The 16,662-nt window shown below is 38.6% G+C and overlaps 1 protein-coding gene across 1 annotated transcript in view; it reads left to right on the top strand.

The window, feature by feature from the left end:
* The window catches only part of LOC132403705 (thioredoxin domain-containing protein 6-like), an 87,705-nt gene extending 72,822 nt beyond the window's left edge, over positions 1-14,883 (top strand). The window contains exons 6-9 of the mRNA XM_059987338.1: positions 6,713-6,857; positions 9,729-9,967; positions 13,341-14,081; positions 14,666-14,883. Of these exons, the coding sequence (XP_059843321.1) occupies positions 6,713-6,857; positions 9,729-9,967; positions 13,341-14,081; positions 14,666-14,883 (1,343 nt within the window). The remainder of the gene's footprint in view (positions 1-6,712; positions 6,858-9,728; positions 9,968-13,340; positions 14,082-14,665) is intronic.
* The last annotated feature ends 1,779 nt before the right edge of the window (positions 14,884-16,662 follow it).

Here is a 16,662-nt window from a genome sequence, read left to right as displayed (position 1 = left end):
AAAATGAAAGGCGGATAATAGTGCTGAAGAGGAGGTAGCTGGTTTACAAACAGGCGATGTGTAGTGAGGAGAGGCTGTGATACTGCAAAATTGCAGTCAGCAGGATAAGTTGCAGTGTAAAATACAGACAATATCGAAAAGGGTGAATACAGGACTGAAGGTATTGTATCTGAATGTGCGCAGTATACAGAATAAGGTAGCTGAACTTGCAGCACATTTACAGATTGGCAGGTATGATGGTGTAGGTATCACTGAATCATGGCTGAAAGATTATATCCTTAATCCCAAGGATACACATTGTATTGAAAGGATAGGCAGGAAGCTAGAGGGGGCAGTGTTGCCCTTTTGGTAAAAAAATGAAATTGAATCATTAAAAAGGTGATATAGGGTCAGAAGGTGTTGAATCATTGTGGATAGAGCTAAGGAACTGCAAGGCAAAAAGACCCTGATGGGTGTTGTATACAGATCCTTGAACAGTAGTAAGGATGTTGCCTACAAATTACAGCAAGAGATAGAAAATGCAAGCCAAATGGGCAATGTTACAATAGTCATGGGGGACTTCAATATGCAGGTAGAATGGGAAAATCACGTTGGTGCTGGATTACAGGAGGGAGGATTTTCTACAGTACCTATGAGAGATAGCTTTTTAGAACAGCTAGTGTTTATGCCCACTAGGGGATCAGCTATTCTGGATTGGGTCAAAATTGGGTCACAATGAGCCAAAATTGATTAGAGAGCTTAAGGAATAAGAGCCTTAAGGAGAAAGTGATTATAAAATGATCAAATTCACCCTGAAATTTGAGAAAGAAAAGCTGAAGTTAGATGTATCAGTATTACATGGAGGAAAGGGAATTAGAGAGCCATGAGAGAGAAGATGGCTAGAATTAATTGGAAAAGAATGCTGGCAGGGATGATGGCAAAGCAGCAGTGGATGGACTTTCTGGAAGCAATTCAGATGGCTCAGGATACATGCATACCAACGAGGAAAAAGTATTATAAAGGAAAGAAGATACAACCGTGGCTAACAAGAGAAGTCAAAGCCAACATAAAAGCCAAAGAAAAGGCAGATAATAGAGCAAAAATTGGTGGGAAATTAGAGGATTGGGAAGCCATTAAGAAGGTAAAGATGGAATATGAAAGTAATATTAAAGAGGATACCAAAAGGTTCTTCAGATACATAAAGTGTAAAAGAGAAGCGAGCGTGAATATCAGACAGCTGAAAAATGATGCTGGAGAGGTAGTAATGGGGGACAACATAATACCGGATGAACTGAATAAGTATTTTGCATCAGTCTTCACAAGAGAAGACAATAGTATTATGGTGAAAGTTCCAGCTGTTAGGGGGCTTGAAGTGTGTGAAGTTACCATAACTAGAGAGAAGGTTCTTGGGAAACTGAAAGGCCTGAAGGTAGATAAGTCATCTGGACCAGATGGTGTACACCCAGTGTTCTAAAAGAGATGACTGGTGATGTTCCACAGGGGTCTGTGGTGGGACCAATTCTTTTTATGTTATATGTCAATGATTTGGATGATGCAAGTTATGGCTTTGTTGCAAAGTTTGCAGACAATGTGAAGATAGGTGATGGGCAGGTAGTTCTAGGGAAGCAGAGAGGCTATAGAGGGACATTGGCAGATTAGGAGAATGGGCAAAGAAATGGCAGTTGGAATACAGTGTTGGGAAGTGTATGGTCATGTTGATAGAAGAAATGAAAGGGTTGTCTATTTTCTAAATGGAGAGAAAATACAAAAAAAAAACAGAGGTGCAAAGGGACGAGGGAATCCTTGTGCAGGATTCCCTAAAGGTTAATTTGCAGGTTGAGTCTGTAGTGAAGAAGGCAAATGCAATGTTAGTATTCATTTCAAGAGGACTAAAATATAAAAACAAGGATGTAATGTTGAAACATTATAAAGCACTGGCAAGGCCACATTTGGAGTATTGTGAGCAGGTTTTGGCCCCTTATTTTCATAAGGATGTGCAGAAACTGAAGAAGGTTATAAGGAGGTTCATGAAAATCATTCCAGGATTGAAAGGCTTGTCATATGTAGAGTGTTAATGGCACTCAACCTGTATTCACTAGAATTCAGAAGAATGAGGGGTGACTTCATTGAAACCAATTGACTGGTGAATGGCCTTGATAGGGTGGATGTGGAGAGAATGTTTTCTATTGTGGAAGAATCTTAAGACCAGAGGACAGAGCCTCAGTATAGAGGGACATCCTTTTATAACAGAGATGAGGAGGAATTTCTTTAGCCAAAGAGTAGAGAATCTGTGGAATTCTTTGCCATAGGCAGCAGTCGGGACAAAGTCTTCATGCATATTTAAGGCAGAAGTTGATAGATTCTTGATTGGTCAGGGTATGAAGGGATGTGGGGAGAAGGCAGAAGATTGGGGATGAGAGGAAAATTGGATCAGCCATGATGAAATGTTGGATAGATTCGATGGGTCAAATAGCCTATTCTGCTGCTATACCTTAGGGTCTTATAGTCATCATGATAAGAGGAACATCATGGTAGTAGTTAGAGATGACACTATTGAAAGATCATCTGGTGAGGCTTTATGGGTGGAACTGATAAATAGGAAAGAGATGATTACCTTTGAGGTAATCATACTTTTTGATGGAATAAAAGGAAGAAATTCACTGGGCAAAGAGAGGATTGTAAGAATGGTAGGGTTGTCATCATTGGAGATTTTACCTTTCCTAACATTGGCTGCCATAGTGTTAAAGATCTATAATAGGTGTAATTTATTCAGAGTATTAAGTAAAGTTTTCTCAAGCCGTATACAGAAGACTCTACCAGAGAGGGGGACAACATTTGATATAATCCTGGGAAGTAACAAAGGGGAAGTTGACTGATGACATGGCAGGGGAGCACTTTGGGACCAGTGACTATTATTACATTAGTTTTAAAATAGCTATGTAAGGAGACAAACTGGTCTGCAGGTTTGAGTTGGGTATTGGAGCAAGTCAGTCTTGACAGTGTTGAACAGGTGCTTACAAAGGTTGCGTGGGCTTGGTTGGTTGTGGGTAAAGGGGCCTATGGTAAGTGGAGTTTTTTTTTTAAGGTGAAATAGCAAGAGTTTAATGTCTACATATTCCTGTTAAAATAAAAGTCAAAACTTCTGCAAGTTAGAAATACTGGAATCTAAATAACATTGTAACTGGTCAATAAAAAGGAGGAGGCTTCAGCCAGGTACAGCTAACTGGGATCAGTTGAACCACTGGAGGTACATAGAGGACGCTGAAGTATACTTGTGAAAGAAATTTAGAAGTGTCAAGAAGGGCATGAAAGAACTTTGGCAGAAAAATAAAGAAGTCCCAAGAAATATTATAAGGGGAAAAATGACTAGGGAGAGAAAGGAGCTCCTCAAACACCAAGACAGAAACATATATGTGGGATGCTGGAGATGAATAGAGTTCACAATGATTATTTCTTCTCTGTTTTTACTACAGAGAAAGATATGAAGACTTGGGAATCTGGTAAAGTTAATAGAGATGATTTTGGAGCAGTCCACATGATTGTAAAAGAGGTGTTGCATGTGATGAGATATATGAATGTAGACAGATCTCCAGGTCCCAATGAGGCATATCTAAGAACAGTATGGGAAGCTAGAGAAGAAATTGTGGGAACTCTCTGTGAGATATTTGCATCACCATCCTCTAGTGAAGTTCTGGAAGACTGCTGGATCACAAATGTTGTGCCTTTACTTAAGAAGGGCTATAAAGATAGACCAATTAATTATAGAACCATTAGCCTACATCCATGGAGGTAAAGTTTTGGAAAACATTCTGAGATAAGATATATTAACATTTGGAAAGGCAGGGTTTGATTAGTCTGGCTTTATGCACAGGAGATCTTGTTTAATCTCACTGTATCATAGGAAGGATGTGATTAAACTGGAAAGAGTGCAAAAACAATTTACAAGGATGTTATAGGGAGACGTTAGATAGGCTGGGCCTTTTCTCCTTGGAGCAGAAGAGACTGAGAGAGATCTTATAGAGGTATATAATGCACTTTATTTTCCAGAGTTGGAGAATTGAAAACTAGAGGACATAGTTTCAGGGATTGGAGGTGAAAGGTTTAATAAGAACCTGAGAGGCAACTTTTTTACACAGTGGGTGATAAATATATGGAACTAGCTGCCCAAGTAAGTGCTTAAAAGTATGTATATGTAGTATACTGGTGTGGATAATGAGTTGGTTAACAAATATAAAGCAGTTGGTTTAAGTAAGTCCTTCACAGGGTGTGACTACTGGGATACTGCAGGATCGGTGCATGTATGCAGTTATTCATAATCTATATCACTGTCTTGGTTGAGGGGACCAAATGTGCCAAGCTTTCTGCCAAAGTAGAACTGTGAGTAGTGATGGGATGTAAAGAAAGTTAAAGGGGATAGGGATATAGATATTGTACAACATGGCAGATGGTGTACACTGCCATCTGTAAAAACAGAAGCTTTTTAAAAACGGCAAGAAATTAGAAAATATTGATGTCCTCACACAAAGAAAGCTAACAGCAGATGCAGCAGGCAACTAAGGAAACAAATGGTATGTTGGCTTTCATTGCAAGACAGTTAAGTACAAAAGTAAAGATGTCTTATAAATGTAAAGGCCCCAGCTGAGGGTACACCGAAGGTATTGTGTATAATCTTGTTCTTAGTAAAATAATAAAGTAAGTGCAGCAAAGATCAACTGACAGGTGGTTCTGTCACATGAGAGATTGATTAGGCTGTACCTCTGTTCTCTATATTTGAGAAGAATAAGTGATACCTTACTGAAACTAACAAAATTATTAGAGGACCTGTAAGGATGGGGTGAATAGTTCTCTGGCTGAGTTTAGAACTAGAGTCAGACACTAATACAGGCTATTCAGCTCAAATTGTGCATGCCAACCATGATGCCTATCAAGCTAGTCACATTTGCCCACATTTGGCCCATCTTTATACTACTAAAACTCTCATTCTCTGTCTGCTTGTGCAATTAGCCCAAACGGTGCATTACAGCGGCACTTTTTTTTTGACTAAATCAACTTAAAATGCGCTAACTTACAGAATGCATGCAAAGTTCAGGGTTATATATTACTATAAAATTGCTCACTCGTCAATCAACAGGCCCCATTTTCCACACCAACCCGATTACACCTTTCATGTAAACCATCACACGACACCACGATGCATGCACACGGCCAGACTCAGCAGCGCCTCATGATGCTCACAGCAGCGACACCAATCGGAGCACAAGGGCAGGGCAGCTCTATTTTGAGCGGTCACATTCTGCTAATCACCATCAGCATGTGCAGGATTGGCACAGATTAAACTGTGACCCATCAATAAGAGATAATTGTAATAATGTACTTTGAAACACCCATCAAACCCTTTGCTGCAGTCAAAGGACAGCGGTGACTATTATCGCATCCATTGAAGAGAGCGCCAACCACATCGTCAAGAATCAGCATCCTGGAGGCTTTGGTGTTACTGGTTTGTATCTTCTATCCAGCATTAAGGTAAAAAAATATGATCAGCCTAATTATGCCTCATGGAAAGAGAAGGGGGACATTATGGTCAAGAGATGACGACAAACATCGTTGGGAAGCAGCAAGAAGAAGGGGAGAACAAGAATTAGATGAGGCCAGGGTCGCACAACTGCAGGATCACAGAGTCAGGACAAAAAAGATGAGAGAAGAAGAGACAGAGGAGGAGAGGCATCCACATCTCCAAACTGACAACAATAGGCACAGAAGGAGGAGAGAACAAGAATCGAATGAGGCCAGGGCCACATGACACCAGGTTCAGAGAGAAAGAGCAAATGTTAGAAGAGATGAAGTATGAAAGGGCTACGCATCTCCAGATTGACAACAGGGCATAGAAGGAGGAGGGAGGAAGAGACAAAGGAGCTGAGAAATGCATGTCTTCGGGATCAGAGAGAAAGAACAAATGGTAGAAGAAATGGGGGATGAAGGGGCTGCATGCCTCCAGAATGACAAAAACAGACACAGAAGGAGAAAGGAAGAGACAGAGAAATGCACATCTCCAGGATCAGAGACAACAGCAGAAGACATGAAGAGACTGCAGATGAAAGGACTGCACATCTCCAGAATGACAACGAAAGGCACAAGAGTGGCAGATCGACCAGAAATGTTGCCATAAAAAATGTCCTTTGTTAAGCGAGGAGGAGCAATATTTCCCTTGCTACGCGTCTTTTTTCTTTAATAAACTAAGTTTTTCTTCTTCGATTTCCAAAGCAAAGTGATAGCAATAGCATTCAGGAAAATTTTATGTTCATTCTGGTCACATCAGACTGCACTACCTTTCTCTCAAAGGGTGCCCCAATGGGTCACCCGGTTGTCTAGTATCTCTCTAAACCCCTCTATCCATGTACTTAAACAAATATCTTTTGACATTTTTACTAAGGGTCACAGTTCCAAAATAAGAGTTAGACTATTTAGGACTGAAATATCTTTATTCAGAGGATGAATCTTTGAAATTCTCTCACTAGAGGGCTGTGTCATCAGTTGTATTTACAATTAAGGTCAATATGTTTCCAGATATAAAATGTCTAAGGCATGTGGGGGTAGGATACGAAAATGGTGTTGAGGTAGAAGCTCATTCATGATCCTACTGAAGGATGAAGCAAGCAAAAGGAATCAAATGATCTGCTTGTATTCCAATTTTTCATTTTATCTTATGTTACTTATTTATCATTTTAAACACTAGATATTATTATAGCCAAGATCCATGAAGGAAGCTTTATAATCTCTGCAATTAAATCTGTTGTGATGTCCCAAGAGATAGCAGCAGAGTTCTACAAGGATTATGAAGAAGAGCCATTCTTCAACCAATTGATTGAAAATGTGTCTCAGTAAGTAATTAGGATTGTAAATTGACTTTGCTTGTTAAAAATTTCACCCACTGTTTGTGGTATTCTGAAGATATTGTATATTATTGCAAAAGTACACATTGAATAGTAATTCCAAGATTGTCGGGGACATGCTATGATAATGTAATATTGACAAATCATAAAACAAAAGTGTTACCTATTCAGCACCAGGTCTTAACTGGAAAGCAGCCTATTCTAATAGATTGTGCATTCTTTAATGGTAAACTCTAATCTCCCATTTTAACTTCAGTACAATATTGTCAAAGTGTCAAGAGAAACAAATTAAACTAAGTCACTGTTCTTTTAATGAAGTAGACTTGAAACCAACTGTTTACAAACTGGAAGTCAGAAAACCAGTCATAGAACTATTTAAAGGAGGATCTGAAATTAGATTGACACTAGAAACAATGTTTTGTGATAATTAATTTCAGGTTTTTTATGGCAGCTGGAACGATTCACATGCCAGGCTGCAGAGAGAGAAAGAATTTTTCAGGTTGATGGCCTTTCAACAGAATTACTTAAAGGTTATAAACTCATGGTATTGAGATATTACATTAGCAAGGCTGAGGGTGACTTAGGAATTATCCATTTTAGAAGAGAAAACAGAAAGGCTGAGAATTATTTAAATGGTGATAGTTTGAGAAATGTTAATGTACAAAGTGACCTGGGTGTCTTTGTATCCTGATCACTGAAAACACACACTTAATTGCAGCAAACAGTAAAATGGTATATGGGTCTTCACTGTATGAGAATGTGAATACAGAAGGACTGTGAACAGATTTGTTCTTCTGACCTTAGAAAGGATGCACTTCTCTTAGAGGGAATGCAATAGAAGTTCATCAGACTGACTCCTGACATGGAAAGGCAATTGTATGAGGAGATGTTGGGTCAATCATGCCTGTATTTACTTTTTTTAATTTTGGTTCTCTGTTTTAGAACCATATTTTATTACCCACTGTTATTAAGTTGTCTCCATTGTTTATAAATATTTCCTTATATTTACTCTGTCAATGTCCTTGCTATTTTATAGACCTCAATCATCTTCCTTAGTCTCCTCTGTTCTGAGCAAAACAAACTTCATCCATCCGGTATCTCCTCACTATTGAAATGCTCCTTCCAAGGCAACAACTTTAAATCTCTTTTTCACCTTCTCTCATGCAATCACATCCTACTTATGCTACAGTATGTCAATCAATAATGCATACAAGGCTCCAATTGTGGTCTATCCAAAGTTATATAATTGTACCAAGACCTTCACATTCTTCTATGCCTGGCAAATGAAAGCTAGCACCCTGAATGCTGTATTCACTACCACCTCTACCTTTGCTGCTGTATTTTGAGATCTGTGAACTTGTGTACCAAAGGCCCTCTGTTCCTCACTTTAGAGCCCTAACAATTACAATGTGTGCTCTATCCTTATCAGACCTCCAGAAATGCATCACCTTGCAGCTAAATTCCATTTTCCATTGTTCTGAAGCAGCTGATCATTCTGTAACAAAAGACTTCTCCTCATTTTCAACACTACCATGAATTTCCATGTCATTTGCAAACTTACTAATTGTACCAACTACATTCTCATCTAAATTATATATGACAGTGATGATTATAGCACAGATTCCTATGCTGCACAATTTGTCACTATCTTTCAATCACAAAAACAATCCCCCACTATCTCCCTTTATCTCATATTTGCAAGCCACCTGTGGACCCAATCTGGTAATTGGTCTTGGATTTCATGTGATCCAACATTTTGGAGTTACCTTCTATATTAGATTTTGTCAAAGGTCTTGCTACATCAACCAAGTTGTGACTTCAATACAGTATATGTAATGAAATTAGCCAGACAAGATCTCCCATCAACAGAGCCATGTTGACTGTCTCCAATAAGCCCCTGCCTTTCCTAATTTTTTTTAAAAATTAGGTTGGTTAAGTGTATGTTCACTACAGAATGAGGGGATCTCACAGTAACTACTGTATACAATTCTAAGAGGACTAGACAGACTTATTTTGAGAAGGATGATCCTCAAGGCAAAGGAGTTCAGGACCAGGGATTACATTCTAATGATAAGGGGTAAGCTGATGAGAAATGCCTTCTCCCAATGAGTTATGAACCTGTAGAATTCACTACCATAGAAAGCAAATCGGGTAAATCATCAAATCTAATTAATTTAAATGAAGTTTTGACCTGGTACTTCACTCGACTGTTTGTCTGTCTATTTATTTATTCATCGATCGAGAAACAGTGCGGATTAGGCCCTTCTGGCCTTTTGAGTTGCAACACTCAGCAACCCCCTGATTAACCCTAATAGCCTAATCAAGGGATAATTTACAATGACCAATTAACCTGCTGAATAGTATGTCTTTGGATCACGGGAGGAAACCAGAATACCCCGAGGAAATCCATGCAGTCACAGGGAGAATGTACAAACTCCTTACAGACAGCAGCAGGAATTGAACCCAGGTTGCTGGTACTGTAAAGAGTTATGCTAACCACTACATCACCATGTTGCCAAATGTGGATCACGTATGCTTTGATTTTATATTACATATTTATGATTTTCTTCAATTTTCAAACCTATTTCATGAAGCATATACTAAGTGCTTTGATTCCTCTTAACTTTATTGCCTGAAGGTAAGTATTTTATTTTATTATTTAATCTGAGACACCTTTCTAAAATGGAGACAATGTAGTGGTAGAATGGTGCTTATTTTCTCATTTAAAAAGAAAGATTACAATATAGTTCATGAGCATTGAATTTATACCTTTTCAATCAGAACATACTGAAACAAGGTATTTGTAACATTTTTGGATATCATTTGTACTTCATTGATATTTTCTTTTGGTTGTTATAGGAGTCCATTAATGGCTATAATTCTTACCAAGGAGAATGCCGTTAAGGAATGGAAGGAACTGATGGGACCTGCAGATCTTGAGCTGGCAAAAACATCTTTTCCAAATTCCCTTCGGGCTGAGCTTGACTCCAGTATATTAAAAAATGGGCTTCACAGCACCTCCAGTGCAAAACATGCTAAGGACTACATTAAGAAATTCTTTGGAGATGCACTCCTAGATTCATTTGGTGTTGTCCTAGGTAATTTCATTATGATTCCAATTTCCAAATGCAGTGTAGTGTTTGCATATTTATGTTCCTCTATAAAGCAGTGTGGTAACATTTATCAAGCTCTGTACGAAATTTGTTTGATACATTTGCCAACTTTTATACTAGAAAATAGGCTACCAGGACTCTCAAGTCTGCTTCACCATTCAATATGACCATATCTGTGTTGGTCTCAACTCCACTTCTGTGCCAGCTCCCCATAACTCTTAACTTATCAATCTTACAAATATTTATCTATTTTCACTTTAAATGTTGTTAATAATCCAGTCTTCATTATTTTGCAGGGCAGAGAATTCAAGAAGCTTTGTTACCCAATGCATAGCATATAGAACAGTACAGCACAGGAGCAGGCCTTTTAGCCCACCTTGTCTGTCTCAACCATAATGCAATCTAACTATCCCCATCTTCCTGCGTGAGATCCATATCTCTCCATTCCCTACCTGTTCATATGCCTCTAATTACCACTCAAATGTTACCAGAGTATTTGCTTCCACCACTTTACTGGTATTCCAAACACTGACCACTCTATAAAAAATTTGCCACATAAATCTCCTTTAAACCTTCACCCTCTTACCTTAAATACTTTTTAGATCATCCTTCATTTTTCAGTGTTCCAGACAAAACAATCCAAGTTTGTTCAACCTCTCCTTAGAGCTAATACTCACTAATCCAGACAACATCCTGGTGAACCTCTTTTGCATGACCTCCAACTCCTCTACATCCTTGTAATGTGGTAATCAGAACTGCACATAATATTCAACATGGCCTAACCAAATATTTATGCACCTGCAATTTCTTGACTTTTATACTCAACACTCTAATTGATGGAATCAAGGATGCCGTATACCTTCTTCAGCATGCTATCGACTTGTGTTACCACTTTCAGGGAGCTGTGGGCTTGCAGCCCAAGATCCCTCAGTACATCAATGCTATTAAGGCTCCACAAACAAGTAAAAAGACCATATGTCTTATAAAGATGTGCATAAGGTAGGGCAAGAGTGTATGGGCTCCTCCATCTCCACCAGTAATAAATGCACACATGTAAATGTTAACATATGTAGTATGTGTGCATTTAATGTGCTCCTCCAGTTACAATCATACTTAAAACAGCTGCACATGACTGAACCTTTATAAACCTGAGACCTCTCAAGCATTTCCTGTATGCAGAAGGCAGCTAGGCAAGCCTTCATTCAAGTGAAGATTAGAGCCGTATTCCAGATGGAGATGGAAAGAAGAGGTGGGAGATTTTGGGTACTGTCTAACCTATTAAAAATAAAGCAAACAAGAATATAGCAACATAATTTGAGCATTATCATTACTGAATGCCAGCTCCCTCATCCTCAAGATTGCATTAATAGATTTTCAAAAGTTTAATGACTTTAGCAAGACAGCCAAAATAATAGAGAATTTCACTTATTTTACTGTATCATCTTCCATATATACTGCTGTATATATGCAATATACTGTATCATCCTATAGTGAAATCTAATATTGAATTTATCACAGTACATTTATTTAAAGGAAGGTACTATACTTAATGATTATGTGTTATGTCTGTACAACTCAACCTACCAGCCTCATGTGCACAATGCAAAACTTTGGTCCACCTCGCTTTCGCAATGTGGAGGGTCTCTGTCTTCCCCGTCTGGAAGCTTTGTAATTAACCTCCTTGTGCAGAGATCAAAATGGACAAGGATTTGTAAGGAAGTGGTAACAAGACCCTCAATGGAAATAACTAATATGCTTCAAACTGCTTCTGACTGAGCAATTAATTATCATCCTCACATCCATGGGATACACCACGCAGGCATGAGGCCTGATAGAGCTACTCCATATTATAATTTTGCCCCTCTTTAAATATCTTTCTACAGCTTTCCCCCTTCCTCCTCTTTGCATTTTATTTTTGTCCATTTCCTTTCTTCCTCTCTCTTTATTCCTCTTTCTTACTTATTACCCATCCCTTATTCCAGATTTTCTCTCCTTCCATGACACTGTATGTGGAGAGTTCATTTTATTAGTACTGGCATTCTTCCCAGTGGGCAATGTGTGAATGAAACTACAGATGAGAGCTCAGGCAGCAACTAGTGCCTATGAGTCAACAGCTTCCAATGCTTTTAACTGGGAGAGAAGCAGCAACATAACAAATGCATGTCTGCACTGCACCCAAATTGATGTTACATGTTTTTCCAGTTATCTGTCAGAAATATCTGTAAGACATAAATTCAGTGTCCATTTTATTAGGTACCTCCATAACTGTGTATATGTTCTTGGTCTTCAGCTGCTGTAGCCCATCCACTTCATGGGTTGTGCATTCAGAGAAGCTCCTCTACACACCCATGTTGTAATGCGTGGTTATTTGATTTACTCCAGCCTTCCTATCTCCTTCAGCCAGTCTGGCCATTCTCTTCTGACCTTTCTTATTAACAGGGTATTTTCACCCACAGAATAGCCAGTCACTGGATGTTTTTTTGTTTTTCACACTGTTCTCTTTAAACTCTACAGGCTGCTGTGCATGAAATCCTAGGAGATCAGCAGTTTCTGACATACACAAACCACCTTTTCGGGCACTAATAATCATTCCACAGTCAAAGTCTCCTAGATAACAATTTTCCCTATTCTGTTTGATTTCATCAACAACTGAATCTCATGACCATATCTGCATGCTTTTATGCATTGTTGCTGCCACATGATTGGCCAATTAGAGATTTGCATTAATAAGCAGGTGTATAGGTGTACCTAATAAAATAGCCACTGAGTGTATAAGTTGGTGTACCAGTCAACTTTTATGCTCCTGAGTTAGTACTGTATTCAGTTTAAGGTTTAAGGCCACTCTGCAGATAACCAAAACTACATTGATTTGCTAAGAGCCTACATGAAAGTACAATTTGTAAAGTTCAGGACGTGGATTGAAAGGATCAGCGACAACATAGACGAGAATTTTTTTCTGGTTCAGAAAGGAGAGAGTTTTGGTAAGTATGTTAAAACCGATGGGAGGTAGATAGCGATGTTCCCTATTTTTCATATCTATTAAACAGTATAGTGGATAGGAGTTATGGGGGTAATCCCATGAGAGATCTATAGAAATTATAAATAGTAAAAATGATACACTTGTCCCAAAATATTTGTAGAAATTATTAATTTCTTCAAGCTGACTTACTCCTAACTTATCCTGGGTGTATTAACAACGTAAACCCAGGAAGTACACAGTTGTTTTACCACAGGCATTCACAAAGGAAACCAAAAAGATTGGACCACAGATTACAGAAAGACTCAAATTATTAAATAAACTATTAGAACTGTGTCATTTTAATTCCAAGTGTAATGTTATGTTTACTTATAATTACAGATGAGGGACTAACTATTTCCAGTACAGCTTTACTATCAGATTCCCCTTCAAGTACGCCTAGTACTACTGCTATTGAACCTTCTGAATTTGTGGACACAGAAGCTCCCACTGATGAGCAAGAGGTAAACATATCTGATAGTAAGACTGCATCGGAGACCCAAGATACATCTGTTCCTGATGAATTTGCCGATTCTAACACCATAAATGCATCTGCAACAATTGAAGATCTTGATTCTGGTACAAGAGATGTTAATGTTCTTGGTGAAGACTCAGTTATCAGCACCAGTGACATACCTGCTCCTGTTGAAATATCTGATATTGGCATAGAAAATGTAGCATCTCCTGCTCAAGTCCCTGATACTGGCACAGCAGATGGAGCCACTCTTGCTGAAGTTCCTGAAACCAGTACCCAAGAATTAATAGTTCCTGAAGAAGTCCCAAATTTGCACATCCCAGATGTATCCACATTTGTTGAAGACCCTGATTCTACTACTTATGATGTGTCTGTCTCTAGTGAAGCCCCTAATGCCAGTAACAGTCCTGGTGATATTCCTGATTCCACCACTGAAGATATATCTATTCCTAATGACAGCACAAAAGATGTATCCATTCCTGGTGAAGCCTCTGACTCAACTGTTCAAAACATACCTCCACCTAGTGAAGATCCTAAAGCTGATACCCAAAATGTATTTGCTCCTGGCGAAGTCCCTGATTCCACCGTTGAAAGTGTTTCTGCTCAAGGTGAAGCCCTAGATGCCTTTGATTCTAATTCTCAAAACATGTCTACACAAAATGAAGCAAATACAAACTGAGTTACAGAGGAAGGTTGAATAGGTTAGGACTTTATTCCCTGGAGCGTAGAAGAATGAGGGGAGATTTGATAGAGGTATATAAAATTATGATGGGTATAGACGGAATGAAAGCAAGCAGGCTTTTTCCACTGAGGCTAGGGGAGAAAAAGACCAGAGGACATGGGTTAAGGGTGAAGGGGGAAAAGTTCAAAGGGAACATTGGGGGGGGGCTTCTTCACACAGAGAGTGGTGGGAGTGTGGAATGAGCTGCCAGATGAAGTTGTAAATGCGGGTTCACTTTTAACATTTAAGAAAAACTTAGACAGGTGCATGGATGAGAGGTGTATGGAGGGAAATGGGCTAGGTGCAAGTCAGTGGGACTAGGCAGAAAAATGGTTTGGCACAGCCAAGAAGGGCCAAAAGGCCTGTTTCTGCGCTGTAATGTTCTTTGGTTCTAATGCAAATATGGAGGATATTTCACTAAAGCTCCTGAATACAATACAGAAGATTAATATGCTCCTGTTGTCCCCTCAGATACTGTAAGTGGAGATAAGTCCATTCCAATTGAAGCTTCTGATGCTAATGAGGGAGGTACATCTGCTCCTATGAATTCCCTTGATGCAGACAATGAAGATGTATCTGCTGCTATTGAATCTGCTGATGCCAGCAATGAAGGTTTTCCTGCTCCTACTGAAGTATCTGTTGTTGATGATAATGAAGCTACATCTGGTCCCATTAATGTTTTAACTTAAAATAAACCTATCATTAATACTGGCAATTAAAATGCTTCTGTTCTCTGAAACTTTTTGATGAAAGCAGTTGAGAAGTACCTTCTTCTGCGAAGTGATCTGACTGAACTGCTGAGTGTTTCCAAAATTTTCTTTTATTTTAGTTTTCCAGCCTGTGCAGTTATTTTTATTTAGATTTTCATCTGAATATAGTTTTTCCAATTACCGTAACTGCTCCCTTCTAACAAATTGAATCTGGTGCTGATTATAATTGCTGGCGCACAGGACACTTACTAATTCATGTAGCCAAGATCAAAGTTTCCTAGCTTATAAGTCTTAAAGTAGAAATTGTTTCATCTGTGTAGTTAATATTTTCATTAATCCCAACAGTAATATTTCTTGTGACGTCAAAACTTATCTGAAACTTGTAAGCTGGCATCTAACTTGCAATCTCAAGGAGATTCAGGAAAGTATGAAAACAGACTTGAGGCAAGTTAATAATTGAAATAGAATAAAATAAATATATCAGTTTACATTAGTTGTAACATTCAAGATCCTTCAAAGAAATTAGCCAACCCTTAAAAAATGTAAATTTCAACATTTCCACGGTTTATTAGTAATACCGTAAAAATCTGATAGTAGCTTTGTGACTCAAGTATAAATAGTTCATTGAATTGTTCTTGCCTTGTTGTTCCAGCCAAAGACCTTTATTGTGAAGAGTCAGGCAAAATTTAATAAATATTGCTTTTGAATTAGTCATTTTTGATTTACTTTCCAATTCAAATATTCCATTCTGGGCATAGTGATGTCTCATAATGATGATAGACTCTGGTGAGACAGAACACAAGTTTATGAATACACCAACTTAGTGATGAGCTTCCAATTTGTGTCTCAGTGCTAGGAAGTTGTTAAGGCAGTCACAGTTCTTTAGAAGAAAAAAACTGCTGGAGGAACTCAGTGGATCAGGCATTATCTGTAATGGTGGGTGGTGGTGGGGGGGGGAAGAGTTTGGTCAATGTTTTGGGTTGAGCTACTACATCAGGACTGATGCAGGGTTTTGACCTGAAATACTGACCATCCTTCTGCCTCCATCGATACTTACTGACATTATTATATGTTCAGATAATTTCATTCACATTTTAATTAGAGGATTATTGTCATGCTCATTGTACCTGAACAATTGGGATTTAATTTCAAATTATGGAATCATTGAATGATGTAGCACAAGATGCCATTATCCAATCGTGCTGGAGGCTGTGGAGGAAAAATCAATTTATTAATTTATAATATACCACCCACTTATTTTAGAATTTGTAACTTTTTTTCTGTGTAACAATATTCAAAGTTTCCTTCATGCCACAAAATGTTAAGTTATAGGTGGATCTTGGATGACAGATCTCTTCTGCAAAATGCTCATGACTATTCAGGAAGTTACAGAAAGACTAGCAAGCCTACAAACACAGCCACAAGACTCATTGAGCAGAAGAATAAAAGAACATAAGATCAGGGTAGAGCATTTGTGCCTTTGAGCTAATAACCGACCTCAGTGCTATTTTGCTGCACTATCCCCATATCCTTGGACAAGGTATAGCACCTGCTTAGCAACCCCACCCCATCAGGGTCATGAGAAGCCCTGGGAGTGGGTGATGGATGGTCATATGAGTAACTGGTGCATATTGCAAGTCCTGGTTATGTGATCACTTACACCAGGCAGACAATCTCTGAAGAATATTGATAATAGCTGGGATCACCTATCTTGGAAAGACGGTACCCAGAAGACAATGGCAAACAACTTTGGTCAAT

This window comes from Hypanus sabinus, chromosome 1 (assembly GCF_030144855.1).
Source record: "Hypanus sabinus isolate sHypSab1 chromosome 1, sHypSab1.hap1, whole genome shotgun sequence".
NCBI lineage: Eukaryota > Metazoa > Chordata > Chondrichthyes > Myliobatiformes > Dasyatidae > Hypanus > Hypanus sabinus.
The sequence above is the reverse complement of the archived record's forward strand: the minus strand, read 5'-3'. Positions and strand labels throughout refer to the sequence as shown.